The sequence below is a fragment of the Macaca nemestrina genome, chromosome 9 (assembly GCF_043159975.1).
Source record: "Macaca nemestrina isolate mMacNem1 chromosome 9, mMacNem.hap1, whole genome shotgun sequence".
Classification (NCBI taxonomy): domain Eukaryota; kingdom Metazoa; phylum Chordata; class Mammalia; order Primates; family Cercopithecidae; genus Macaca; species Macaca nemestrina.
The window spans coordinates 135,814,750-135,842,451 of record NC_092133.1 but is presented as its reverse complement, the minus strand read 5'-3'; the positions used below and the strand labels follow the sequence as shown (position 1 = coordinate 135,842,451).

Sequence of the window (27,702 nt, the reverse complement as noted above, 5' to 3'; positions counted from 1 at the left end):
ACTCCGTGAACAGCAAATAGGAAATGCCTGATTTCACGAAGGTGAACTGGTATCAGAGGAGGCAAGGGATCCAGAGTTCCTGACGAGTGGCAACATTCCTTGGTCTTTTGAGTTTGTTTGATTGGTGAATCAAATTTAGGTGACAGCCACCTAAAGAGAGTGAGGGTGGCTGTCTCATGAATGGGAAGTGACCAAGCTTGAAAGCACAGGCTGTGGTGGCTCACGCCTGTAATCCCAGCACTTTGGGAGGCCGAGGCAGGCGGATCACTTGAGGTCAGGAGTTCAAGAGCAGCCTGGCCAACATGGTAAAACCCTGTCTCTACTAAAAATAGAAAAATTAGCCGGACGAGGTGGCAGGTGCCTATAAATTGCAGCTTCTAGGGAGGCTGAGGCAGGAGAATTGCTTCAACCCGTGAGGCAGAGGTTGCAGTGAGCTGAGATCACACCACTGCACTCCAGCCTGGGTGACAGAGTGAGACTCTGTCTCGAAAGGAGAAAACAAGAACGTGCAGGCTGTATAAATTTAGGAGGTCTTGTCGACTTAGGATGTCCTACTCGGCGCTTCCTCAGGTGTGTCACCCATGTGTGCATGCCACTCACTTGCACAGACGTTCTTTGCAGAATTTGCTGTTGTGTTAGCAGGCTGTTCTCTTGATAACTCAGCATTTCTTTGTTTGGGATCCAGAGTGTTTCTGGTGCTTGACTTTGTGCTTCCTTTGCTGTGAGTGCCTCCTGATGACTGGAGCCTATTTGAGGATGGATATTCTTGGGAGTTGAGTTTGAAAACGACCTCTTATGGCCCTGGACTTGGTGAAAAATGCAACTGAAAGCCCAGTTCCAAAATTGGCTGGCTAATTCAAAATTAACCACCCATAAAAATTAACCCTCTGGTGTACTTTGTGGGAGGAGGGTAAGAGGCTAAGACTGCCAGGGAGGAGGACCTGGCTTCCTGCTCCTACCGGAGAGTGGTGGGTGAAATTCTGGCCACGTTACTGCAATCCTGACATGCTCCAGTGTAGTGGTGACATTTTTCTTCTCGAGGCAGCTTTTGGGGATCTGTATCACTTTCATGTGGGCCACTTGCTAGTTTTGATTTCAATGACAATTTCTTCCTTCCTTTTTTTTTTTTTTTTTTTTAAGCCTGTCTTCATAGTGATGACAACACATTTACCATTTGTTTTGATTTCACCCTCTCCTCTCTCCCCACTCTCAGTCTGCAGCCAGGAGAGCAGGGACGTCCTGTGCGAACTGTCAGACCACCACGACCACACTCTGGAGGAGGAACGCCAATGGCGACCCTGTCTGCAATGCCTGTGGGCTCTACTACAAGCTGCACAATGTAAGTGGACTGGGACCAGCAAGAACAGGGCTCCCTTCCTGATGGTGACCGGCAAACAGCGTCACCACCGCCCTTTCCATGTGAATCGCCCACCGCGGGGGCAGATCACAGGCTCCAAATAATCGATGCAATAGGACCTAGCTTGGAAAACGACTTTGTCTAGCATAGCCTTGCAGAGGCCGAGGGGGTTTACAGCCTGGCAGCCACACAACCCCCTTGGTATGCATTGGACACTCCACGTACCATGCAGCAATGCAGCAGTCCGATGTGCTGGCTGGGCCTGTCTGGTTTATAATGAAAAAAAAAAATCTTCCTTTTGGAAAACAAAAAAAGCCACTGGTCCTATGTTGTTTTTTCCTGACATTTTAAACTTTTTACAGAAAGAGAGAGTGAAAGAGAAAGGTAAATAGAATTGTAATGAGTGGCAGGGACTCTGGGAACCAAGAGGATCCATTCGGTTACTGAGAGGTAAAAAATCTTGGCTAAATCTGTGCTGTGAATTTGAAATGGATTCTCCGTATAAAAGACATGGAACAAATGTCTGAGAGATTTCGTCTGATGTGTTTGTCCGAACCAACTTTTACGTGCAGAGAGCTAGCTCCTGAGGAAGGTGGCTCACCTGGGAGAAGTTACCATACCAGGGAAAAGAAACTGTCATTTTCTCCTTTTATGTCATGTTAGCAGAATGGTAATTGCCAGTCACCTGAGTTTAGCTGTGTCATTTCTAATCTTTCCATTTGGGGTCCTCTCATTTCGTAATATATCTCAATCTTAAAAATTTTTTTTTCAGGTTTTTTTTTTTCCTTTTTTCTGAAACCATTCTGGCTCATGATCCTAGTGAGGCTTCAAGTTTACATTAATTCCAAAGACAAAAATGGTCATTTTGGTCTCTCTCTGTCTTGTTCTCTCTCCTTCCTTTTTAGCTCTTTCTGATTCTCCTAAATTCTCTTGGCCAACCTGACTTTGGCAAAGTCCGGGGCTGAGTGGGGAGGAGACAGGGACGTTTGCTTGCGGCGGTTCTGGCGATGAACTCATATTACTCAGGAATACCTGGGAATTGGGGAGGAAGCTTTTCTGGCTGGATATTTTGAGTCATAGAGAACTTCTTAGGGTGACCCCGGCACCCTGCTTCTTTTTCACTTCTTGGGAACAAGTTGTTGTGATTCTGAGGAGCTCTATACACTCATTTCCCTGCCTGTGCCATCTCTCTCGCTGTGGTCCCGGTCCAGTGAATGAAACCAGAGTCTTACTACGATCCCTTATTCTCCCTTAGGTCCTGGGACTGTGGTCCATATACATTTACCAGCAATTAAATCCAAGTTCTGTTTTCACTTTGGGGAATTTACTTGCTGACTGCAGTAGAGATAGAGATTCATGATTCAAATCTGGAAGACTTGGGCTTATAAGCTATTAGGCTATTAGCATTAGGGTTTATTAGCTATCCAGTCATCAGCACTGCCTATGAAGTTATTTCTGGGCTGTAATTTATGGATTTCAAAGAATTTTCCTGTTACTTGATTACATTTGAGCCTGAGATAGTCCCATGATGTAGACAGGGCAGAAATTATTTTTATTTCGGTTTTACTTGAAGGAATTATGACTCAGAAAAGCAAGTCGCTTGCACAAGGTAACGTGGCTGAGAAAGTAGAAGAGTCGGGGCCCATTTCAGAGTCAGGAGGCTTTCCTGGGAGGTTGGCAGTGTCAGAACTAAGAGGAGAACCAGGGGAAAGGGGTCGCTGTCTTTTTTTAGAGTACAACAACATTGTAACGAATTGTGTGTATGTGTATATTTCATCCCTATATCCGTGAAAGTATAGGAATTACAGAAGATTAGTTATATGCTTTTTTGAATAGTTAGCTGGGATGAGATATGATCTCACTTGTGTCTGATCATATACATATATATATGTAATATATTTCTGAAGAATATGAATTTCTCAAATCAAAGAAAAGCCGATAAATCCTCTCCATGCCTCACTTCTACCTCCTCAGTGTTAATGAGCTTGGTCTTCATGACTGGGCTTGGGTGAATGGGAGACAGAAACTTCCTCATCCTCAACAGTGGTTTTTCTGTCTTCTCTGGTTTACCAGGAATTCGTAAAAGGAGGGGATTGATGTGTATTGAACAGTAAGATATAATAATCTATTAACGTTGTCATCGCGTTGCGTTTTGCTCTGCCCTTCCAGACATCCCTACATGGATGCCACAAGCTCTTTCTTCTTATCTAGGTGTTGAGATAACTGCCTACCTCGGTATCAGCATCTCTCAGTGGTGTTGTGACTGGTTATCTGGGGTTGTGTGGCTACTGGTGTAACTAGATATTATATTTAGATACCTGGCTATGTATAGCTAGATGTCGGCATCCAGAGCTGTGTATCTGGACATTATCTTGGTGAAGATTTGATGTGGGAGTAGATTCCTGTCATCTCTGTAGGCTGCATCTTTATCTTGATGAAAACTTTGAAGAAGGAACCCGGAGATGTTCCTCTGGCAGTGACCTTTCTGGGCTCTCCTGCCGTCGGTCACATTGCCTTCCCGGGTATGGGGGAAATAAGGTCTCAGCTCCAGTGTGGGGCTTTGTCTCTTTCTCCAGGTGACCTCTCCCAGCTCAGCTTCGGGAAGCTGGGTGTTGGCTGCTCTCAGCACGTTGGCCATTTGAATTCTCCCTTTCTCAGGTGTGATTTTCTGGCTTTGGGAATAGACAGGTAAAACCCAGAGCCGAGGGTTCTCCACCCTTGAGAACTGTGGTGGAAGGCGATGCTTTCATCCCGGGAAATCAGGAACGGCCAGGACACCGACATTCACTCCTTGAGTCTGTTTGCCACCCTCCCCTGGGAACGTGGCCAGATGTGGAGTTTGCTCTTCCGGGCAGATGTCTGCTGTCGGGGTTAATCTGCCTCTGCCTCCCTGTGGGGAGTAGCTTCTGTTCACTTTGTAAAGTTTCCTTTCTTGATTCTGGGCCCCCAAAGCAAGTGTATTTTTAAAAGGCAAATGAGGTTTATCAAGAAGAGAGAAATGGTAGCTGTCTCCGAGATTGAAGTCTCTTGATCTTCCGAGTAGGATCTGGTCTCTGTCTCTTTACTCTAGCACATTCTTGGTCTTTCCTTTTTAAGATGAGTGCCCTTTTGTGCTTTGCACCCCATACGTGGTTATGAAATACTTGTTAATTTGTTGGTTGGCTGTTTGTCTGGTTAGAAGTGGAGAGTCAGAGCTAGGTGGAAATAGCATTTGCAGCCACTGCAGCTGCTGCTGGAGTGATAGAGGCAAGAGATCAGCTTTTGGCCAGGCGCAGAGGCTCACGCCTGTAATCCCAGTATTTGGGAGGCCGAGCTGGGTGGATCACAATGTCAGGAGTTCGAGACCAGCCTGCCCAATATGGTGAAACCCCGTCTCTACTAAATATACAAAAATTAGCCAGGCGTGGTGTCGGGCGCCTCCAGTCCCAGCTACTCAGGAGGCTGAGGCAGGAGAATGGCGTGAACCCAGGAGACAGAGGTTGCAGTGAGCCGAGATCGCACCACTGCACTCCAGCCTAGACAATAGAGTGAGACTTCGTCTCAAAGAAAAAAAAAAAAAAAAAAAAAAAGAGATCACCTTTAAGAAAGGCATGGTTTCATAAAATACAACCCTGCTACATATAAATTCTGGGGGAAGATTTTATGACCTCTCAAAGGCCAGGTAGAAAAGAGGCAACCACAAGTTATTCAGTAGAGCGGTACAGTCCTCATTTCTTCAAGGCAGACGGCCTTAACCACCTAGAGGCTGATGACCTGGGGAGTGCTGTTCAAGTTCTGAAGCAGATTTGTCAGAGTAGACACAATGGTATTTCCCTCTTGAAGATTCTTCACCACCTTGATTCTTATGAAATAGTCTAAGGAAGTTCTAAAGAAATAAGGCAAGTGAACTCCATTTTCGTTACCAGAGAAATACAATCGTATTAGATGGGTCTCTCATCTGGTAACTGTATGTATTTGAGTTCTTCAGTCCCTGGGAAAGAGACAGGAGCAAGTGGGATAGAGGAAGGGGCCGGCTGAAATGGAAACGGATCCCTGATCCAGGGCGGCCGGTGGAACCCTTGTTGGTGTGGGAGAGCCTGTGCATTTCAGAGGCAGCCAAAAAGTAAAAAAAAAAAAAAAAAATTGATCTTTGTTTAGATTAACAGACCCCTGACCATGAAGAAGGAAGGCATCCAGACCAGAAACCGAAAAATGTCTAGCAAATCCAAAAAGTGCAAAAAAGTGCATGACTCACTGGAGGACTTCCCCAAGAACAGCTCGTTTAACCCGGCCGCCCTCTCCAGACACATGTCCTCCCTGAGCCACATCTCGCCCTTCAGCCACTCCAGCCACATGCTGACCACGCCCACGCCGATGCACCCGCCATCCAGCCTGTCCTTTGGACCGCATCACCCCTCCAGCATGGTCACTGCTATGGGTTAGAGCCCTGCTCGAGGCTGGCAGGGCCCCCAGCGAGCGTCCCTGCAGCCCCCTTCGACGTGCATTTTTGCAGGAGCAGCATCATGAAGCCTAAACGCGATGGATATATGTTTTTGAAGGCAGAAAGCAAAATTATGTTTGCCACTTTGCAAAGGAGCTCACTGTGGTGTCTGTGTTCCAACCACTGAATCTGGACCCCATCTGTGAATAAGCCATTCTGACTCATATCCCCTATTTAACAGGGTCTCTAGTGCTGTGAAAAAAAAAATGCTGAACATTGCATATAACTTATATTGTAAGAAATACTGTACAATGACTTTATTGCATCTGGGTAGCTGTAAGGCATGAAGGATGCCAAGAAGTTTAAGGAATATGGGAGAAATAGAGTGTGGAAATTAAGAAGAAACTAGGTCTGATATTCAAAAGGACAAACTGCCAGTTTTGTTTCCTTTCACTGGCCACAGTTGTTTGATGCATTAAGAGAAAAAAAAAAAAAAGAAAAAAGAAAAAAGAAAAAAAAAAAGAAAAAAGTTGTAGGCAAATCATTCGTTCAAAGCTGTTGGCCTCTGCAAAGGAAATACCAGTTCCGGGCAATCCGTGTTACCGTTCACCAGTTGCCATTGAGGGTTTCAGAGAACCTTTTACCAGGCCTACATGCTTTGTGAACAAGTCCCTGTAATTGTTGTTTGTATGTATAATTCAAAGCACCAAAATAAGAAAAGATGTAGATTTATTTCATCATATTATACAGACTGAATTGTTGTATAAATTTATTTACTGCTAGTCTTAAGAACTGCTTTCTTTCCTTTGTTTGTTTCAATATTTTCCTTCTCTCTCAATTTTTGGTTGAATAAACTAGATTACATTCAGTTGGCCTAAGGTGGTTGTGCTCAGAGGGTTTCTCATTTCTTTTCCATTTTGTTTTTGGATGATATTTATTAAATAGCTTCTAAGAGTCCGGCGGCAACTGTCTTGTCCCTATTCCTGCAGCCTGTGCTGAGGGTAGCAGTGTATGAGCTAGCAACGTGCATGTCAGCGACCCCGGCCCGACAGGCCATGTCCTGCAAGCGGCCCGGCTGCCTCTTCGCCCTGTCGTGTTCTGTGTTAGTGATCGCTGCCTTTAATACAGTCTGTTGGAATACTATTATAAGCATAATAATAAAGTTAAAATATTTTAAAACTACAAAATGACATCGTATCCACGTGGTGGCCAAGCTCTTCCAGAATAATCTGGTAGCTCTAGCTCATTTCAGAGAAAGGAGTTAAAAGAGACAACAACCAGACATGTTGAGTTATTCACTAGGAGCCGATGCTAACCCCAGAGGGTCAACGTCTATTTTGGGGGAAACTGGGAGTATTTGGAGTTCTACATGCGGCCCGGAGGAATTTATCCTGGGGCTGGGGTGACATCTGGGGTCCCCTAGTGAGTGGCAGTGTGTCTTCCTGCTCTCCTCCTGCCCATCGAAGGAGGACTGGGAAGATTTTATGCTGAGATTCCCAGGCGCAAACTGCAGCTGATGGGTTCCTCGAGGTTCTCTTTGAGATGGAAACGAGCCGGCTGCGCTTATGTTCATTTCTGTTTTGCTTTTCTACCGTTGAGTGAATAACACCACAGTGAAGGGATTATTGGAATGTTTTCGAAACACTAAATAACCATTTTGTAACTTCTGCTGTATAGTTTTCTTTTCCTGTGGAGGGAGTGTGTAACTATAGCACACGTTTAAAAGAAATCTGTTAATTGCCTCTGCGCTATCTTGGCAAATATTTTAAACCTAAAGCTAAATGTTGAAGTAAAGGTGTAGCGCATTACTGAGATGCAAATGGAGCTCTCTCTGGCTCCTAATTAATGACCTACAACTCGAATGTTGTTTCCAATTACTTTTGAAACACCGAAGGAAAGAATCACTGCTGGCCGTGGTTAACTTGGGAGGTTTTGTCACGTAGTTCCAATGTCTTCAGGTTTGCCACCGCTTTGCTTCATGAACAGATTTGAGTTAATGCCCTTTCACCTTAAGAACAGGGAGTTCAAATTCTTGACATTCTTAGGGCTGGACAAGGGGCGGGGGACACGTGGAAAAATCCCAAACTCAGTATCTCAGCTACGTTTTGTTTTAGGTACATTTCATCCCATTCCTTCTTCAAAGAAATGTCATTTCATGGTTGTGGGCATGGATTGAACCTTCTAAGATGTTTCTAGCAGATGATGCAACAGCTGTGAAATATAAGTATCTATATATAATAACAGTGATTCAGATCCTTTTTGTTTGTTTGTTTTCTTTTTTGAGACGGAGTCTAGTTCTGTCGCCCAGGCTGGAGTGCAGGGGCGCAATCTCGGCTCACTGCAACCTCCGTCTCCCAGGTTCAAGCGATTCTCCTGCCTCAGTCTCCCGAGTAGCTGGGACTACAGGTGCCCACCACCATGCCCAGCTAATTTTTGTATTTTTAGTAGACATGGGGTTTCACCACGTTGGCCAGGATGAGCTCGACTTCCTGACCTCAAATGATCCACCCATCTCAGCCTCCCAAAGTGCTGGGATTACAGGCATGAGCCACTGCGCCCGGCTCATTCAATTTATTCTTTGGAATATTATCATATATTTTAATGGCCAGAATGGTTTGGTTCTTTTTTTCTTTTTTCAAAACTATAAGACACAGTAGAATAGCAATACTAAAGAGGGTTTAATCTAGAAAAGTAGAACAAGATTGCAGATCTAAAATATTGCTAAAATTTTTTTGAGTAAATTATATTCCTAACCAATTTCCAATCTGTTTGACCTCACTTTTGAAGTTGTATTAGCACATCTATAGGAGAATATTTGAGAAATATATGGGGTTTTTTTGGAAAAGATCTGAGGATTTGGGTTATTTCTTTAAAACATTTAAAAATCCAACAAAATAGAAAAAATTACTTAGGAATCGAAAAGTTTTGCTATTTATAAACGCTTCTGTAGTGCTTCTAGATTAAGCACTTTTTTCATTTATTCAACAAAAACCCAAGTGTCTAAGTTGACCTTTTTTTTTTTTTTTTTTTTTTTTTAATTTTTTAAAAGGTAGATCAGGAAACAGAGAAATCAAGATTCCAGTGATGTCATTCTTACTTTGTGACATTTACCTTGTTGTTCCTCTTAAAAATGAACTGCGTGAACTGTGGTGAGCTTCTCACTGGGCCGCTGGGTTAGTCCCTAAGCAGACAGGTTGTGATGGAACTAAGGTTACCCAGAGCTCACCTTCTGAGATCAGTGTCTGCTTTCTAAACCTTTTTTTCTTTATTTTTTGAGACGGAGTCTTGCTCTGTCGCCCAGGCTAGAGTGCAATGGTGCGATCTCGGCTCACTGCAACCTCCGCCTCCTGGGTTCAAGTGATTCTCCTGCTTCAGCCTCCTGAGTAGCTGGGATTACAGGTACGCGCCACTGCGCCCAGCTAATTTTTGTATTTTTAGTAGAGACGGGGTTTCTCCGTGTTGGCCAGGCTGGTCTTGAACTCCTGACCTCAGGGGATCCACCCATCTTGGCCTCCCAAAGTGCTGGGATTACAGGCATGAGCCACCGCACCCGGCCCTTGCTTTCTAAAACTTTCTAAGGTCTTAAAGTTGTTTTTAAAGCGTACTCCTCATCACAAGGCTTCATTTTGGTATTTCACAAGTTTAAAAGTGTGTGAAGGGTGCAGATTCTTTCCAAATATTGCATACGTGACTCGAGTTTAGTGAAACACCTGTTCCCAAATTCAAACCCACAAACTCCAATGCAATCCATTGCCTGCCTTGGATGTTTTCCTCCTCATGGTAAATTGTCCTATTTACATTTTGAAGATGTAGAGGTATTATTACTCCATTTTCTCTTGTTCCATTCCCCTGTCCACATCCTCAACCCCAAATCTACCCCTAGAGCCATTTTTGTGATCCTGCATGGACAGAGGACACTGGTGGGTCCTCTGCAACTTCCAAGCTAAGGAGAGATTAAAAGACCAAAAGAAAACATTTGGACACTGGCGTATAATTTTATCCATAGAACAAAATGCTAGCCATTATCTAAATCAGCAGAGCAGCACACCAACACCTTTCGCCCTTCAAAATGAAGCAAACTTCTGGAAAACATCTTCATTTCTCTTTGTACCCTCTAGCTCCAGCAGATTTGACATCATCAGCTCTGTCTTGTCCCTACGCTTTGCAAAGAGCCCAGGAAGCGGGAAACTCTGGAATTCTGAGACACTCATTGATCATTTGAGCGTGTTTTGACTGTTGTCCTAGAAGTCTGGAAACTAGGGTTTCGTTCTTGGCTGTGCTGACAGTTAACGGGATGATGTGAGGCTCTCTGATTTCTCTGGGAGCATGCTTCGTAACTCTGTAATTAGTGAGATACTCTCTAAGACTTATGGGAGATTTTATTATTATTTTTTTTTTTTGAGAACTTTTCTGAGGAAAGGATTCTTCGCAGCCCCAGCCATATTTTTTTTTTTAATTTTTTTTTTTTGAGATGGAGTCTCACTCTGTTGCCCAGGCTGGAGTGCACTGGCACAATCTTGGCTCTCTGAAACCTCCACCTCCTGGGTTCAAGCAATTCTCGTGCCTCAGTCTCTGGAATAGCTGGGATTACAGGCGCCCACCACCATGCCCGGCTAATTTTTGTGTCTTTAGTAGAGATGGAGTTTCACCATATTGGCCAGGCTAGTCTCAAACTCCTGGCCTCAAGTCATCCGCTCATCTCTACCTTCCAAAGTGCCTGTGATTACAGGCATAAGCCACCATGCCTGGCCCATAATTTTGACCAGGGTATTTGAAAAGCCTGAAGGGAGAGTAGCCCATTAAAGATTCCAGATGGGGGCTGGGCTCAGTGGCTCATGCCTGTAATCCTAACACTTTGGGAGGCCGAGATGGGCGCATCACCTGAGGTCAGGGGTTCGAGACAAGCCTTGCCAACATGGTGAAACGCTGTCTCTACTAAAAATACAAAAATTAGCCAGGTGTCGTGGTGCATGCCTGTAATTCCAACTACTCAGGAGGCTGAGGCAGTAGAATCACCTGAACCCAGGAGGCGGACATTGCAGTGAGCGAGATCCTGCCACTGCACTCCAGCCTGGGTGACAGAGCGAGACCCAGCCTCAAATAAATAAATAAATATAAATAAAAAAGATTCCAGATGGGTTGGGGGAGTTCCACTTCTATCTGCCCTTAGTGCTATCTCGTGAACTGCAACTTGTATTTCATGACTGTCAACCCGGGATACGAGTCAGCGCCTCAGTCTTAGGAGTCTGCTCTTTCTGAAATGTGTCCAGGCCTCTCTCGAACTGAACACACAGGGCTTGCTTGTCCTGCTGATTTTGGCAGCCTGGTTCATATTTCTCTCATCCATTGTGTAAAGAAATTCTGCCTGAATTGCTTACAGGCTATTCTAGGGCTATAGCCAGAGTCCAGTCTTTTTTTTTTTTTTTTTTTTTTCCTTGTCCCGCCTGTCTCTCTTTCTCTTTGGAGAAGGGGATCAACAGAGGAAGTGGATCAGTGCTCAGAAAAGTGGTTCCTTTTAGGATGCTCTGTTTGGATCCTGGTGTCCCCGAGTCACTTCCTGACACGCCCTTGAGCTCTGGTGCAGGGGACGCTGGTCCATTAGCTACATTGTCTGTGGTGCATTTTTACAATCCCCTGTCATGTCTGGGTGCAGTGCGGCAGGCTGCACATTGGAGCCAGGATTTAGAGAGTGGGCCCTCTCCCCTCGCCCTTCCCTACCCCCACCGGTCTCGAGCTAAACAAAAGATGCTGTATAAAGCCACTCATCTCATCCCTGACTTTAGTGGCAGGGCCGGGTCCCCAGCAAGAGCCTGAAAGATATGTAAACACCTGGAGGAGCCTTTGTGCTTGGGCCTTGCGTTGTGTAACTAAGGGATGTTGTGTGGGGAACTGAGGCTCCCAGGACCAGGTCCTCATTCAGAGAACAGGTCTAAAGAGGACCCTGCTTCAGAGACGCGGGTTGCACAATGCCCAGACTACTGCGTGCTCTGCAAGGAAACCAGCCAATCTGGTTTTGTTTTTGTTTTGAGGGGGTTGGGGATGGGCTGCCCGTGGGCATAAGAAACTTCCAGAAAATTAAAGTTTTGTTTTCTTTCCTTTTTTTAAAAAATTATAAAATTAGTGAATAATTTATTGACCAAACCTGTAAAGTACCAAACTGTTTTTCAGAAGAAGCAGAAGGGCCAGGTGTGGTGTCTCTCACCTCTAATCCCAGCACTTTGGGAGGCCAAGGCAGGAGGATCACTTGAGGTCAGGAGTTCAAGACCAACCTGGCTAAACATATGAAAGTTAGCCGGGCGTGGTGGTGCACGCCTGTAGTCCCAGCTACTCGGGAGGCTGAGGCACAAGAATCGCTTGAACTCAGGAGGTGGAGGTTGCAGTGAGCTGAAATCGCGCCACTGCACTCCAGCCTTGGCGACAGAGCGAGAGTCTGTCTCAAAAAAAAAAAATAAATAAAAAATAAATAAATAAATAAATAAAGCAGAAGCCGCCGAGCTTTCCTCCTTGCTGTTGAACTGACCACGTGCAGTGCAGTCTTAGGAAGGGTTTGTCCCGAATGCTGTCTTGAACCTGATGGTCTCTGGGGGTGGGGTTGGGGGAAGTTTTCGTATAGCATTTGTTTTTTTGAGGGTCATTGAAAGTTCATCTCATGAACTGGAAGGGGTCGTTAAGTAAAAGCCACCTTGTAAACTGTGGCCACCCTCCTCTTCTTACTGTTGGGGAGTCTTTGTTCCTCTTTATTGGGTCTACTAGGCTACAGCCATGCCAAGGATAGCACAGGGACTGCTTGAGCAGGGGCAACAAGTGGTCCACTCTGCCCCACAACCTCCCGCAGCTTCCAGGACAGCCTCCACCACGGGCACAGCCGACTCTGAGCAGACGCTGCCTGGCTTTCCCTCCATCGCCAACCTGGTGATCCCGAGTCAGGAGCTCTGTGACTCTCCTCTACTCTAGGAAGACTGTTCCCATGCCAGGCACACGAGCTGGCCTGTCTTGGATAAATTCGATACCCAAGTGTGTGAAACCACCCTGTTCTTCACTTTGAACATCTTCGGGCTCCCTTGTGCCAGAGTGACCTGAAGTGCCTTGATGCAAGATGGGCCTCCAGTGGCAAATTCTCAATTTCCAGATTGGAGTCACTGTTCTGAAAACCAGACCTCCGAACTCCAGACAACTGCATAGACCCATGGGGCTGTCCTAGAAAGACAAGGGAATGGATTTGTTCAGTGCAACCGCTGGGACTCACTCAGCCTGGACGATGAGAGTAATCCACCTGAGAAAATGGGCTGGGAGGCTGGCCTCGCACAGTGCACAGAGGCTAACAAACCAAGCTTGTAACACATCAAACCCTTGGCAAATGACAGCGGGTGTTTCCATTGAGCACATGCTCTGTGTTGAACTCTTTGGAGAGATTTTCTCCCTTGACTCAGAAAAGCTCTGGAATGTGGGAAGATCACTCCCCTTATTTTATGGGTAGGAAAATCATGGGATAGAAAGGGTAAGTAATTTGCCTCCAACAGGAGTTCAACATAAGGAGGGGCACCAGGTCCCTTTTGCTCCTCCCAGAATCCTGCTAGGATCACAGTGGCCGGCAGGCAAGACCCACTCAATAGGTTTGGTTGAATACATGAAGGCCAGTGTTATACTGCTTTGAACATAAGTAGGTCCCTTTTTCAGAGGAGAAACTGAAATCACCCGTCAGAAACAGTGGCTTCCAATCTCCCCTGATTCTTGTTAGATAGCAGGTCCTGGGAAACTGCGAGGCAGACAGGATGTGTCTGAAGATCCTCAGAGGCCTGAGGACAGACCCACAGAACACTGAGATCTTCAGCTTCTAGGGACGCTCTTCTGCAATGTCCAGTCCCCGGCCTTCATTCAGTCAGCATCTGCGTTAGTTGCCTGTAGCTGCTGTAACAAATGGTTATTTGTTATTTCCAAATAACAAATATTATTTGTTTGTAAATAACATTTAAATAACACGTTAACATGTAAATAACATTTGTCATTCACGAATGGGTATTTGAACTTGCTTGCCTCCAACAGCACCCACGTATTCTCTTGCAGCTCTGGAGGTCAGAAGCTCGCAATCAGTGTCACCGGGCTAAAGTCGTGGTGTTGGCAGGGCTGGTTCCCGTAGGAGGCTCCAGGGGGAGAGTCTGCTTCTTTGTCTTCTCTCGCCTGGGAGTAACCTGCATTCCTCGGTGCATGGCCCTTTCCTGCCATCACTCCAACCTCTTGCTTCTGTCATCACATCCCCTAACCACCTTTTGTCAAAAAAGAGGAGCTGGCTGTCCTTCGCTCTGCAGAAAGATGCAGCTTAGAGGTTACAGCAGGGGGAAGGGCTCTTGGGGTCAGATGAGACAGGTGAAGTTGGGGAGTTTTTCTCCTCTGCAGAGTTCACTAGTGAGCCCCAACTGGAGATGGGGCCCGCAATCTTGGCTTTATGTGCTGAAGGCATTCATCAACGGAGCTTGGCCTCAGTGATTGTGCGTGTACCTGATACCAAAGTATTTGTTAAAGACATAAGAAACTGAAGAAATTCTTTTACCTAAGCCCAGGGCAGTTTTATACATGTCTTCTAATCTCAGAGTCAGGATGACTCTGGTTCCTCGGACCCCAAGGTGAGGTGAGAGGGTGACTTTTGTCATTGTGTGATGAATGTCCTGAGATGTGTCAGCGTGAGGGCTTCATGCAAGATCTCTCAGCAGGGCAGGGAGGAACACCCTCTTTCTATATCGCTTCTTGCTACATGGGGCCTTTCTGCAATGGTGGAGTGTAGTAAAATGACAGGGACTCCTGCTATTCTGCCTGTTTTCATTGTAAAATTATAAATGAAGGCATTTTCATGACAGTATTTCTACCCAATGAAAGGCTCTTTTAAGAATGAAACTTCAGGCTGGGCGCGGTGGCTCACGCCTCTAATTCCAGCACTTTGGGAGGCCGAGGCAGGTGGATCATGAGGTCAGGAGGTCGAGACCATCCTGGCTGACATGGTGAAACCCTGTCTCTACTAAAAATACAAAAAGATAGCCGGGCGTGGTGGCACCTGTAGTCCCAGCTACTTGGGAGGCTGAGGCAGGAGAATGGCATGAACCCAGGAGACGGAGCTTGCAGTGAACTGAGATTGTACCACCACACTCCAGCCTGGGCAACAGAGCGAGACTCCGTCTCAAAAAAAAAAAACAATGAAACTTCAGAAACTTCAGAGACTATGGTGGGTGAGTAGCAGGAAACAGCTTTCTCTCAGCTCCCAATAAATTATACCAAGTAAGTGAGCAACTAATCCAACTATGTGTGAAGTCAACCCTTTCCTTAAGAGGTTTACAATCTCCTTGGGGTGACAAGCTGTGCCTGAGAACAATGAAGTCCCGAATGTGGCTCTGGCTCACTGGTTGAGGAAGTGGGGACACTCAGTCCCTTTCTTCGAACAGAAGACAGGAGGGCTGTGCCTCTTAATTGGATCAGGGGGCTTGGAGCTGCCACTTGGGTTCTGAAAATGTGATTGTGGGTGGCACAAAGGGATGGAACTTGGAGCTTAATTCACTTCACTGCTGCTCTGGCCAGCACTCCACACTGTCAGTTCCATCCGAGGCTGGCTGTCCAGGCTGTTTGTGACACAGACCCTGTTGCACGGTTTCCTTATAGAGTCCAGAGGCAGCTCACTCCTCCGTTACGTCGCACATCTGTGAAGAAGGGGAAGGAGAGGCAGCGGCATGGCTGCCGGTCGCATGGACGGATCACCAGCAGCTCCGATGAAGGCAGAGGTTTTAAACTACAGTTGTGTCTAAGATGAAGTTTGGGGATTAGGTGTCTCTGCTTTCCATTACCCCAGATAGAAGTGTGCTGGCAGAATGTCTGCCCTCGGAGCCAGCTGGCTGGCCAAAGGTGAAAGGAGAGGAGGAGTAAGTAAAAGAGGCGTCTATCAATCCACTTTTTCCATCAGCACGGTCCTCTAAGGTAGACTGCTGTCCTCTCTGTCACGCCCCCGGAAACTGAAACTCTGGGATGTGTTGAAGTTACCCAAGGACACAGAAAGGCTTGTCCCCAAGGGCCTGTCCTAGATTGTGAGACCGTTGGTATATCTGCTCTCAGCACTAACAATAAAAAATAGAAAAGAAAAGCCCGCAGTGTGATTCTTAAATTTGAGGGAAATGCTGTATTGGCTTAGGACTGATAAATAGATTTTGACATCTAGATAGAAATATCCCAAATCAAAGTTGTCACCTTGATTTGTCATTTTAAAAAGTCCCATTGTTTTGGGCTGGGCGCAGTGGCTCACGCCTGTAATCCCAGCACTTTGGGACGTCGAGGTGGGCGGATCACCTGAGGTCAGGAGTTTGAGACCAGCCCGGCCAACATAGTGAAACCCTGTCTCTACTAAAAATACAAAAATTAGCCAGAGAGAGAGAGAGAGAGACAGACAGACAGACAGACAGACAGAAAGAAAGAAAGAAAGAAAGAAAGAAAGAGTCCCATTTTTGTCAATGGATGCCCCATTAAAAGTCTTTGAATTGTGCTTTGCACGATGGAACTTAATGCCTGTTGAAGGTGTGACCAGTAAGAGTTCCAGCTTGATCCTAGAGTCTGAATGGCAAGCATGAATTTTCGCTGAAGACAGACAGCTGTAATGTAGTAAGAAGGGATGCTCAAGTTGGGCTGAAGTTTGCAAATCAATACAATGTGTTGGCTTGCTGGGAACTTCCCTCATTTTGTTAAGGATTACATTTCTACATGGTTTGCAGACTAGATGTTAATCAGTGGCTGTTGGCCAGGGAGGCCAAACCCTACCAGCAAATAAATGCATTTAAGATGTTAGGGAGTGACCAAAGAGGAATATGTATGCAGAGACCTGGAAAATATGAAACCAGTTAAGAACTCAAAGGTCATTTTGTTCATGGCAAAATTCTTGTGCATGGTGCTGACAGTTTGCCCTCTGGGTGTTTTCAGAGCTTAAAGGATCAAACTTGTCCACATGAAATATGAAATGTCTAATACAGAACCCCATGTACCCCGTCAGACCAACCTTTTTGCCCTGTAATTACCACGGCTCCAGCTTCACGTGGGATCCCACCCTGTCTATTGCTCTTGCATAGGCGTGGCCTGGCTGAACATCTACAGGACCCTTTGAAGACGTCTTAGGGAATTAAACAAAACAGAATACTTAACAGTCTATGCAAAGGAGGGGGAGGATTATCCTTCTCTGTATCTGAGATGGGTTCCCAGTGGTAATGCAACTTTGCTACAATGCAGAAATCTCACCAAGGCTTCTGATGTCACTGTCAAAGTGGACTGCCGTGCTAAAAGGAGGACGAACTATGATCTTCCACTTTCTTTTTTTTTTGGAGACAGTCTGGAGTGCAGTGGTGTGATCACGGCTCACTGCTGCCTTGACCTTCCAGGCTCAAGCAATCCTCTCCCCTCAGCCTCCTGAGTAGCTGGAACCACAGATGTGCACGCTACGACTGGCTAATTTTTAAGTTCTTTTTATAGAGACAAGGTCTTGCTGTGTTGCCCAGGCTGGTCTCAAACTCCTGGGCTTACGTGATCTTCCCTCCTTGGCCTCCCAAAGTGCTAGAATTACAGGCGTGAGCCACCACGCCTGGCTGATCTTCCCTTTGTACCAAATTGGTTATTTTCTTGCAGCTGGACAGGATAGAGTAGGCACTTACGTTGTGGAATGGAGACCTTAAGAACCATGAGTTTTGGGCTGGGCGTGGTGGCTCACGCCTCTAATCCCAGCACTCTGGGAGACTGAGGTAGGTGGATCATGAGGTCAAGAGATGTAGACCACCCTGGCACACATGGTGAAACCCCATCTTTACTAAAAATATAAAAATTAGCCAGGCGTGGTGGCAGGCGCCTGTAGTCCCAGCTATTCGGGAGGCTGAGGCAAGAGAATCGCTTGAACCCTTGAGGTGGAGGTTGCAGTGACCCGAGATCATGCCACTGCACTCTAGCCTGGTGACAGATTGAGACTCCACCTCAAAAAAAAAAAAAAAAAAGAAAAAAAGAAAAGAAAAAAAAAAGAACCATGAGTTTTGCCAAGAGACGGATTGTGAAGAGGCGATAACTCAAGAAGATGAAGTTAGAATTACTTCCATCTTCCAGTTTCTGGCCCCCACAATGTGACAAATGTTGGTATTTGTCACAATGGTACTGGGCCCCTGATACAGTTTCCTCATTCAGCTGCGGAACCCTGATGCAAATAGGACCCTGTGTGCCAGGCCCTCATCAACTGATCCTTGCCCCTCAGAATAAACCTGAGCTGTTTAGAGTCCTGCTCCACACTAAGTCTGAGCTGATACATTCTTTTGAGCTAAGGTATTGATGACTCTTAATGGCTTAATATTATCCTTCTTTGTTGAGCTTTGCATGTAAAAGAAGCCTTTAATGCCTTCTAACTGATACCAAGCAAGCAAATCCTGTGGGAATTCCAGGCACCAGGGGAGATACCATAGTTTTGGGCAGAGATATCTTTCAACACCTAGCACAGTGTGATTTGTCCAATAATAACTGTCAGCTGATGTGCAGGGTGGCCAGCAAGTCTGGCAACATAGAAGTGATTTTATCATGTAAGGAAATTAATATCAATACAGCACTTCTGCATCCTCTGACGTTTCTAGACTTCGTGGCCACCCTGAATTCTGAGCGTTTACCAAGTGTTGTCATAAGTGCTCTCACTTAATCTTCCCAACAATCCTATGATGTAAGTATTATTATTTATCATCCCTGTTTTACATAGGAGGACAAAGAGGCTTAGAGAAGCTAAGTTGAGGAATTAACTCATCGCTGGTCTGTAGCTTTGACCGAAGAGCTGTGCTGCTACCTTTACTTTCTTTCTTTCTTTTTTTTTTTTTGAGATGGAGTCTCCCTGTGTCACCCAGGCTGGAGAGTGCAGAAGTTGCTTGCTGCAACCTCCACCTCCTGAGTTCAAGGGATTCTCCTGCCTCAGCCTCCCCAGTAGCTGGGATTACAGGCGCCCGCCACCACGCCCAGCTATTTTTTTTGTATTTTTAGTAGAGACGGAATTTCGCTATGTTGGCCAGACTGGTCTCGAACTCCTGGCCTCAAGTGATCTGCCAGCCTCGGCTTTCCAGAGTGCTGGGATTACAGCCATTGCACCCAGCCACTATCTTTACTTTCTACTGAGAGAGACTATCCCTCCTCAACCCCAGATAGAAACTGAAAAAGGAGCCTGAGGCCCTATGTCCCCAGGCTTTTGGATTTCTGTAGAGTATTTTCCACTGGTCCTTTCTGTTGAGTGGTTGCCTTGCAGTTTCTCCCTTGTAAGGCAGCCTGACCATTAAACCCTTCATCCCAAGAGGTTGTTTGCCCAATATCGCAAGCATATCAGCACTGGGGTGAAAACTCACAGCCGTAGATGCTCAGGTCTGGACATCCTCCTGAGTAGCTGGGACTATAGGCGTGCACTATGCCCAGCTGATTTTTTTGTGGCGATAAGGACTCTCTGTGTTGCCCAGGCTGGTCTCTAAGTCCTGGGCGTAAGTGATCTTCCTGCCTTGGCTTCCCAAAGTGCTGGGATTACAGGCATGAGCCACCGCACCTGCTTGATCTTCCCCCTTTACAAAATTGGTTATTTTCCTGTAGGCGCTGACGTGTGGGATGATGACTTTAAGAACCGTGAGTTTTACCAAGAGATGGATTGTGAAGAGGCAATAACTCGGGGAATGTTCTTGGCAGAAGTAGGTTAAGTTTAGATTTGATCTCTTGTTGGTCATTAATAGGCTTGAGGAGCCTAGCATCATCTCCAATTTGGAAGCTCTGGTTTAAAAAAATCCCCTCCCGGCTGGGCATGGTGGTCACGCCTGTAATTCCAGCACTTTGGGAGGCCGAGGCTGGTGGAGCATGAGGTCAAGAGATGGAGACCATCCTGGCCAACATGGTGAATCCCTGTCTCTACTAAAATTACACAAATTAACTGGGCGTGGTGGTGTGCACCTGTAGTCCCAGCTACTTGGGAGGCTGAGGCAGGAGAATCACTTAAACCTGGGAGGTGGAGATTGCAGTGAGTGGAGATCATGCCACTGCACTCCAGCCTGGCAACAGACCAAGACTTTGTCTCAAAAAAAAAAAAAAAAAAATTCTCCTCCCATAGCCAGGTGTAGTGGCTCATGCCTGTAATCTCAGCACTTTGAGATTACAGGCTGAGGCCAGAGGATCACTTGAGCCCAAGAGTTCAAGACCGGCCTGGGCAACATAGAGAGACCCTATCTCTACCAAAAAATTTAAAAATTATATGGCAATGGTGGTGCATGCCTGGAGTCCCAGCTACTTGGGAGGCTGAGGCAGGAGAATCACTTGAACCCAGGAGTTTGAGGCTGCAGTGAGCCGTGATGGTGCCACTGTACTCCAGCCTCGGAGACAGAGCAACACCCTGTCTCTTAAAAAAAAAAAAAATTAAATTAAATTAAAAAAAGAAAATCCCCTTCTAATGCAGAAGGAGGATGTGGTTTCCTATTGGACAGACTGCAGGGAGTGGCCATTTCCTTTCAGACTGCCTGCCTGCCCACACACTTAAGCACATAACGGATTTCAGGCCCCACGTGGAGGCTTGCTACCCTGAATTATGTCTAGGCTGGTAAAACTCAAACCAAACTCATCACAAAACACTTAGTCCCATAAAAGAACCCCTCTTTTTATGATGGAGAAATTAACCAGTCTTGAGCAGGAGAGGGTAGGGAAACTGCCGTAAGATATAATTATAACCATGGTAATATTAATAGAGGTACACTCTGCATGCCTTTTGCCTTTCGTCCCAGATCTGAGAGTGGCTGACTGGTTAATTAACGTCAGCAAGTGTGATTGGCCCTGTTAGAACTGTACATGGATCTAGAAAAAGAAGCAGCAATGCTTTGTCTGTCTGTTTTTCACCGTGAGCCCCGTCCTACTTTGTCTGGGGGAAGTGGAAGTGGTGGTCTTAGCCTGGCTCACTCCCCCTTTTGGAGGTTGAACAGAATTAATAGGAAAACAGAAGGTTTTTTTTGAAAATTTAAATTCAAATTTTTGGCCATGCGCAGTGGCTCATGCCGGTAATTCCAGCACTTTGGGAGGCTGAGGCAGGCGGATCTCTTGAGGTCAGGAGTTCGAGACCAGCCTGGTCAATATAGTGAAGCCCCAACTCTACTAAAAATAGAAAAATTCCCCGGACGTGTTAGCGGGCACCTGTAATCCCAACTATTTGAGAGGCTGAGGCAGAAGAATCGCTTGAACCCAGGAGGCGGAGGTTGCAGTGAGCCGTGCTCATGCCACTGCACTCCAGCTTGGGCGGCAGAGTGAGAGACTCCATTTCAGAATAAATAAACAAATAAATAAATAAATCTTTTTTTTTTTACAGGCGAGATCTTGCTCTGGCACCCAGGCAGGAGTGTAGTGGACTGATCCTAGCTCACTGCAGCCTCGAACTTCTGGTCTCAAGCGATCCCCCTGCCTCAGCCTCCTGAGAAGCTGGGACTACAGACACGTGCCACCATGCTAAGCTAGTTTTTAACTTTTTTTTCTTTTTGTAGAGAAGGGGTCTTGCTGTGATGCTCAGGCTGATCTTGAACTCCTGGGCTCAAGTGATCTTCCCACCTCAGCCTTCCAAAATGCTGGGATTACAGGCATGAGCCACTGTACCCAGCCACCCATTGTATTTCTTAGGGGTTGTGAAGGAGACTTATGAACTCTCTGTGATATCCAAGGTTAGGCTGGGTATTAGGAGTCACTGTCCTGAATTCGTCTTGCACCTAGCACACCCTGTGAAACCAAACATTCCCGTGTGGCATAAAATAGGTGGCCCCACTCTGTCATTACTATACGTGACATCCTTCAAGGGACGGCAGAACAAACTGAAGCATTTATAACAAAGCAAAACTAAATGAAGATCAAAATAACTTGCCTTCTGAGAGGTGGCTACTGGACTTTATTAAGGCATTTACTGGACAATGAAATATCAGTCATACGAAGGCAATAAACAGGAATATGAATGCTGCTACCTACCAGGAATTGGCCAATAAAGTCAAATTTCCAATTTAATTTAATTTAATTTAATTTAATGTTAAGTTCTGGAATACATGTGCAGGATGTGCAGGTTTGTTACATGGGTAAACATGTGCCATGGTGGTTTGCTACATCTATCAACCCAATACCCAGGTATTAAGGATCGCATGCATTAGCTATTTATCCTGATGCTCTCCCTCCCTCAACCCCCTGACAGACCCCAGTGTGTGTCATTCCCCTCCCTGTGTTCATGTGTTCTCATTGTTCAGCTCCCACTTATGAGATCAATAAAGTCAAATTTCTAAGTGTCTGAAATTCCTCTTAAAAAAATATATATATATAAAAAACATCCCTAGAGTTGGAAGGATGAGTAGAGCAATGCTAGGTACAATTCAGGTTTTCATTTGTCATTTTTTTTATAGCAACTGTCAGTGCTATAAAAAGGCAAGAAGGAAAATCATCCTTATGAAGAGAAATGGATGCCCGCCAAGGGCTGGGATTTGATCCTTCAAGTTCTCTTTTCTTCCTTTTGGAATCACTGGGTTTATGAGAGAAAGTGTTGAAAAATATGCAGAACGTGTGAGATTCGTCGTCTTTGTCCTAATGTTCACTTGTTACACAATACCAGACCAGGGCCTTACTTCCTTCGTGCTAGTTTTCTCCTTTCAAGACGGTGGAATACAATGGTAATTATAGCTTGTGGGTCCTTTGGCAAAGGGAGTATTGATAAGAATATGTTGTCCATGGTGGCCTATTTTGTGACCCCCCCCAAGGGTTGTTATTCCAGCCTAGGGTGAGGTCAAATAGTTGGACAGTATTTGAAAAATGTCACAATGCAACGTGCTATTTGACTCAATGTCTAAATGTACTCTTGGTATCCAGAGTGGAATATCGGTGGTGTGGACATCAGCCCCAAACAGACTCAGGGGATCCTCAGAAAAGGAACATGTTGGGCCGGGCATGGTGGCTCATGCCTATAATTCTAGTACTTTGGGAAGCCGAGATGGGAGGGTTGCTTGAGGCCAGGAGTTGGAGAACAGCCTGGGAAACATAGTGAGATCCTGTCTCTACAGAAAAATTAAAAAAATAGTCAGGCATGGTGGGGTCTGCAGTCCCAGCTACTTGGGAGGTGGAGGCGGGAGGATCGCTTGAACCCAGGAAATCAAGGCTGTAGCAAGCTATGATTACACCACTGTACTCCAGCCTGGATGACAGAGAGAGATCCTGCCTCTTAAGAAAAAAAGAAAAAGAAAAAAGAAAAAGTTTATAGCTTAATGTGATCAAGGCATTGACCCCCAATAATAGGATCAGGTTAAAGTCATATGGCAGATAGCTACAAAAGTGACTATTTATGTTTGGAGAATGTGTACCTGTGTCTGTCTTAATGGACGTGCAAGCATTTACTTGTGTGTTCACTTGACATCCCAAATCCAAATGTAAATTAGTTTAGTGCCTGTATTTTTTTCCTTCTTCCATCAGAGCAGATATCTGAGGCTCAATATTTGGGTGGGGAAGAGAATATATATTTGAGATAGAGTCTTGCTCTGTCACCCAGGCTGGAATGCAATGGCATAATCTCAGCTCACTGCAACCTCCACCTCCCGGGCTCAAGTGATTCCCCTGCCTCAGTCTCCCGAGTAGCTGGGATTATAGGTGCCCACCACCACACCTGGCTAATTTTTGTGTTTTTAGTAGAGATGGGGTTTCACCATGTTGGCCAGGCTGGTCTCAAGCTCCTGACCTCGTGATCCGCCCACCTCGGTCTCCCAGAGTGCTGGGACTACAGGCGTGAGCCACCGTCCCCGGCCCAGAATATTTTTTAGGATTGCCCTTCCTTTAAATAGGAAAAGGCAGTGAGATCCACTCTGATTTGCTGTTTGGATTGGAGACCAGCTTTGACAGGGTCCCAAAAAGTTCAGGGCCCTGTTCTCCCTTGGTGAGGCAGGTGTAGGGGAGTGTGCTCTCTGTTGTGTAAACAGGTTTCTGTTCTGTTTGGTGCTTGCCTCATGCTTTCCATGGAGCCCAGAGAGACTGGGAAGAGCCCTTAGGTCCTTGTTTCAGGGTCAATCAAGGCCTGACCTCTTACGCAGACCAGTCTCCCAAAGCGTTCAGGCCAGGGCTGCAGTCAGCCGTCACGTAGGACTCAGATCTCCGACTCTCCTAAAATATGAAGGTTTTAGAATCCTGGGCAGGCAGACGAGGGAAATACTTTCTCCTCTGCACTTTCTGGACATGTGTTTCCATGTGAGTAAGGCAGACTTGTGTGTATGTACAGCAGTGCATGTATGACAGCAGTGCATGTACAAAAATTCAATTGCACCCTAAAAAGGAAAAAAAAAATTCAATAAAAATATAAAGTGTCCACTGTGTCCCACACATTGTGCTGTACCTTTGTTGGTAACCCAGTGGTGTGAAAGATGCATAAAACTTCAATATTGAAGTAGAAATGATTCAGGCATATTAAGACCAACAGGTCTGACTGCTTCTCCTGCCTGTTATCGTGCTGACTCGTGGCTAGTGCTGATTAACAGCAGTGGCAAATTCTTTATGAGTGGCTCCTCCTAAGGAGAATTAGTGGCTCCATAAACTCAGATATTCTTAAAATGAGGCATCAAGGCGAATTGCCATTTAACTCCCCAGGCTTCCAGAGCTGAAGTGGAGTGCAGGACCGTGGGGGTCTGGTTGGCAGTGGGGCAGAGGTGGAGGAGTCACATACTTTTAGACTGTAGAAAATATATTTTCTTACCAGTAAAATGGGAGCTGCAATGAGAATTGAATGAGATAACATAGGTACGACATTTAACCTAGTGCATGGCATAGAGTAAATGTTCCATAGATAGTGACTATTATTATTAGAAAGGCCTTGCTGGGTGCAGTGGCCAAGGTGGGTGGATCGCTGAGCCTAGGAATTTGAGACCAGCCTGGGCAATACAGCAAGACCCTGTCTCTCTATTAAAAAAAAAAAAAAAAAAAAAAAAGGCCTGACTATCAATGTATTTAACACTTTTGAAAATCAGACCAGGCACGGTGACTCACACTTGTAGTCCCGGCACTTTAGGAGGCTGAGGCAGGTAGTTCTCTTGAGGTCAGGAGTTTGAGTCCAGCCTGGCCAACATGGAGAAATCCCCATCTCTACTAAAAAATACAAAAAAAAAAAAAAAAAAAAAATCGGATGCGGTGGCTCACACCTGTAATTCCAGCACTTTGAGAGGCTGAGGCAGGTGGATCACCTGACGTCCGGAGTTCAAGACCAGCCTGGGCAACATGGTAAAACCCCGTCTCTACTAACAATACAAAAATTAGCTGGGCGTGGTGGGTATGCCAGTAATCCCAGCTACTTGGGAGGTTGAGGCGGGAGAATTGCTTGAGCCCGGGAGACTCTGTCTCAAAAAAAAAAAAAAAAAATAATAATAATTTAGCTGGGTGTGGTGGCGTGCACCTGTAATCCCAGCTACTCAGCAGGCTGAGGCAGGAGAATCTCTTGAAACTGGGAGGCGGTGGTTGCAGTGAGCCGAGATTGTGCTATCGCACTCCAGCCTGGGTGACAGAGTGAGACTCCGTCTCAAGAAAAAAACCCGGAAACAAAACAAAACAAAGAATTGGGACTTTCTTCTCCATTCAAAATGGAAACATTAAAGGCATTTTAGCAGAGGAGTGATCTTATCACAGCTCCACATTTGGCAATGGATATGGGATGGATTATAGGGTAGAAAGATGGGAAAAGGAGAAACTAGCCGAGGCAATTGCAGGAGCCCAGGTAAAAGGGGGCATCTAAGAGGGCAACTTGGAGCCATGGGGATGGATGGGCGAAAACTTGCAAAGGAGAATCAGGGGAACCTGGAAATTGACTAGATGAGGTGGACTGAGGTAGAATGAGTCTGCGCCGGGTGATGCGGAGGCAACTTCTTGATTCTGCTTTCTCAAACACCCCTATAGCCTCTTTGAAGGGTATATCAAGTCCTGAGGAGGCAGTGTTTGAGAAGAGATGATAAACCAAGCTTCAGACATCTTGAGTTGCTGGTGGGGTATCTTGATCAAGTGGTTCAACAGGTAGAGAGTGGAGTTAGGAAGAGATATGATGGGGCGATCTGAGTAGAATCCCCCTTGCAGTCATGGGAAGGCTGTGAGGCCATAAAGAGAGACCTTGACAGTGGAGAGCATGGATTTATCAGTGGGGAATGCCATTGATTTGACGATCGCCCTGCACACGAGGTGGAAGGCAGAGAGCACTGGAGCCGGACAGGGAGATGAGAAGCCTGTTTGAGAGGTGAGAGAAGCCTCCAGGAAGACTTGTCTCCTGGAAGCCAAGCCAGGAGACAGTTCAAGGGGGAAGGTGAAATGTTGCAGAAATCAGGGTTAAAGAGATCACTAGCTTTTGGAGGGAGGTGGCTATTTTGACCTGGGAAAAGAGTTTCAGTGAGATAGCCATGGTGGGTATCAGATGGTTAGGGGCAAAAGCACATGTTGGAAGAGAGGAAGAAGTCCTGGAGATTCATCTTGGAAATCTTTGTCAGAGAAGAGACTGGGGTATTAAATTGATGAATGAGGCCAGGCACGGTGGCTCATGCCTGTAATCTCAGCACTTTGGGAGGCTGAAGTGGGTGGATTGCTTGAGGTCAGGAGTTCAAGACCAGCCTGGCCAACATGGCAAAACTCTGTCTCTACTAGAAATACAAAAGCCAGGTATGGTGGTGCATGCCTGTAGTCCCAGCTACTCAGGAGTCTGAGGCACTAGAATAGCTTGAACCTGGGAGAGGGAGGTTGCAGCAAGCCAAGATCACACCACTGCATCCCAGGCTGGGTGACAGAACGAGACTCTGTCTAAATAAATTAATAAATTAATAAATTGAGGGGGTGAAAGGGTTGCTCACGTGTGTTTTAGGTCAGAAGTGATGCAATCAGGTTATCAAACAGAAGAGAAGGAGTCACTGGAGTGAAGAGAAAGATAAAAGGTGGCAGACAGGGCCAGGCACAGTGGCTCATGCCTGTAATCCCAACACTTGGAGAGGCCAAGATGGGAGGACTGCTTGAGGCCAGGAGTTTGAGAACAGCCTGGACAACATAGTGAGACCCTCATCTCTATTAACAAAATAAAATAAAAGTGCAAAACTGATGGAGCTGAATGGCAAAAAATCCTCCAGGAGTCAGAAGAGAAAAGGATCAGGGACAAAGGCCTTCTCCCAAGACAGAGAAAAATCGAAGGAAAAAAATTCAGAAGTTGGGGTAAGGAGTGGGGTAGACAAGGTAGTGTCTCCACACAGCTGTGGCATCTCTGGGTATTTGATGTTAATGACGAACAGGGCAGTTGAGGACGGTCATGGCGGGAAGAGGCCAGGCCATCTGCAGGGAGAACCGCAGGGCTGGGCAGGTTGGAGATGCCAGGGAATTCCCCAGGGAAAGCAGCAGGGAACCCGCGGGGGATGACTGAAGGATGGTGGAGCCCTTGGGCTGGCTTGGGTGAAGTTAGGGGCTTTCTGCAGCCGTATCCTGAAATCTGGGTACCAGGGCACAGAAACTGGATGGAGACTGGACAGGCCTGGCTTGGTGGGTGGGCTGTCTTGGGGCTGGGAGATTTCTACCTTCAAGAGCAGCAAATGAACCAAACTAGCGGGACAGGCCGTGAGTTCAGAAGAAATAAAAGTGCTTTCCATTTCTTTGCTTGAGGTAGGAGCGTGGGCAGCGGAAGCGTTGGGCGGGCATCCATGTCCTGGCTGCCTCTCCTGCCCCGAAACCCCCCTTGGGTTCTGCTGCCAGATTCTCATTGCATGACTTTCTTTCTCTCGGCGAAAGACGAGGGAGTGACTCTCCCGAGAGATGGGAAAGTCTGTCCCATTGTTTGTGCGCCCCTCTGCTCCTCTGCGAGGGATGTCTGGCTTCTTTACGGCTCCTCTAATAGACCATGTTTAATCGTCACTGTCAGGCGGGG

General features: G+C 46.2%; 1 protein-coding gene across 3 annotated transcripts in view; it reads left to right on the top strand.

Annotated features, from left to right (window-relative positions):
• LOC105494343 (GATA binding protein 3) overlaps window positions 1-6,645 on the top strand; it is a 29,788-nt gene extending 23,143 nt beyond the window's left edge. For all 3 annotated transcript variants that reach the window (XM_011762669.2, XM_011762671.3, XM_011762668.3), the window contains exons 5-6: window positions 1,214-1,339; window positions 5,495-6,645. In XM_011762669.2, the coding sequence (XP_011760971.1) occupies window positions 1,214-1,339; window positions 5,495-5,779 (411 nt within the window). In that variant the 3' untranslated portion in view covers window positions 5,780-6,645. The remainder of the gene's footprint in view (window positions 1-1,213; window positions 1,340-5,494) is intronic.
• The last annotated feature ends 21,057 nt before the right edge of the window (window positions 6,646-27,702 follow it).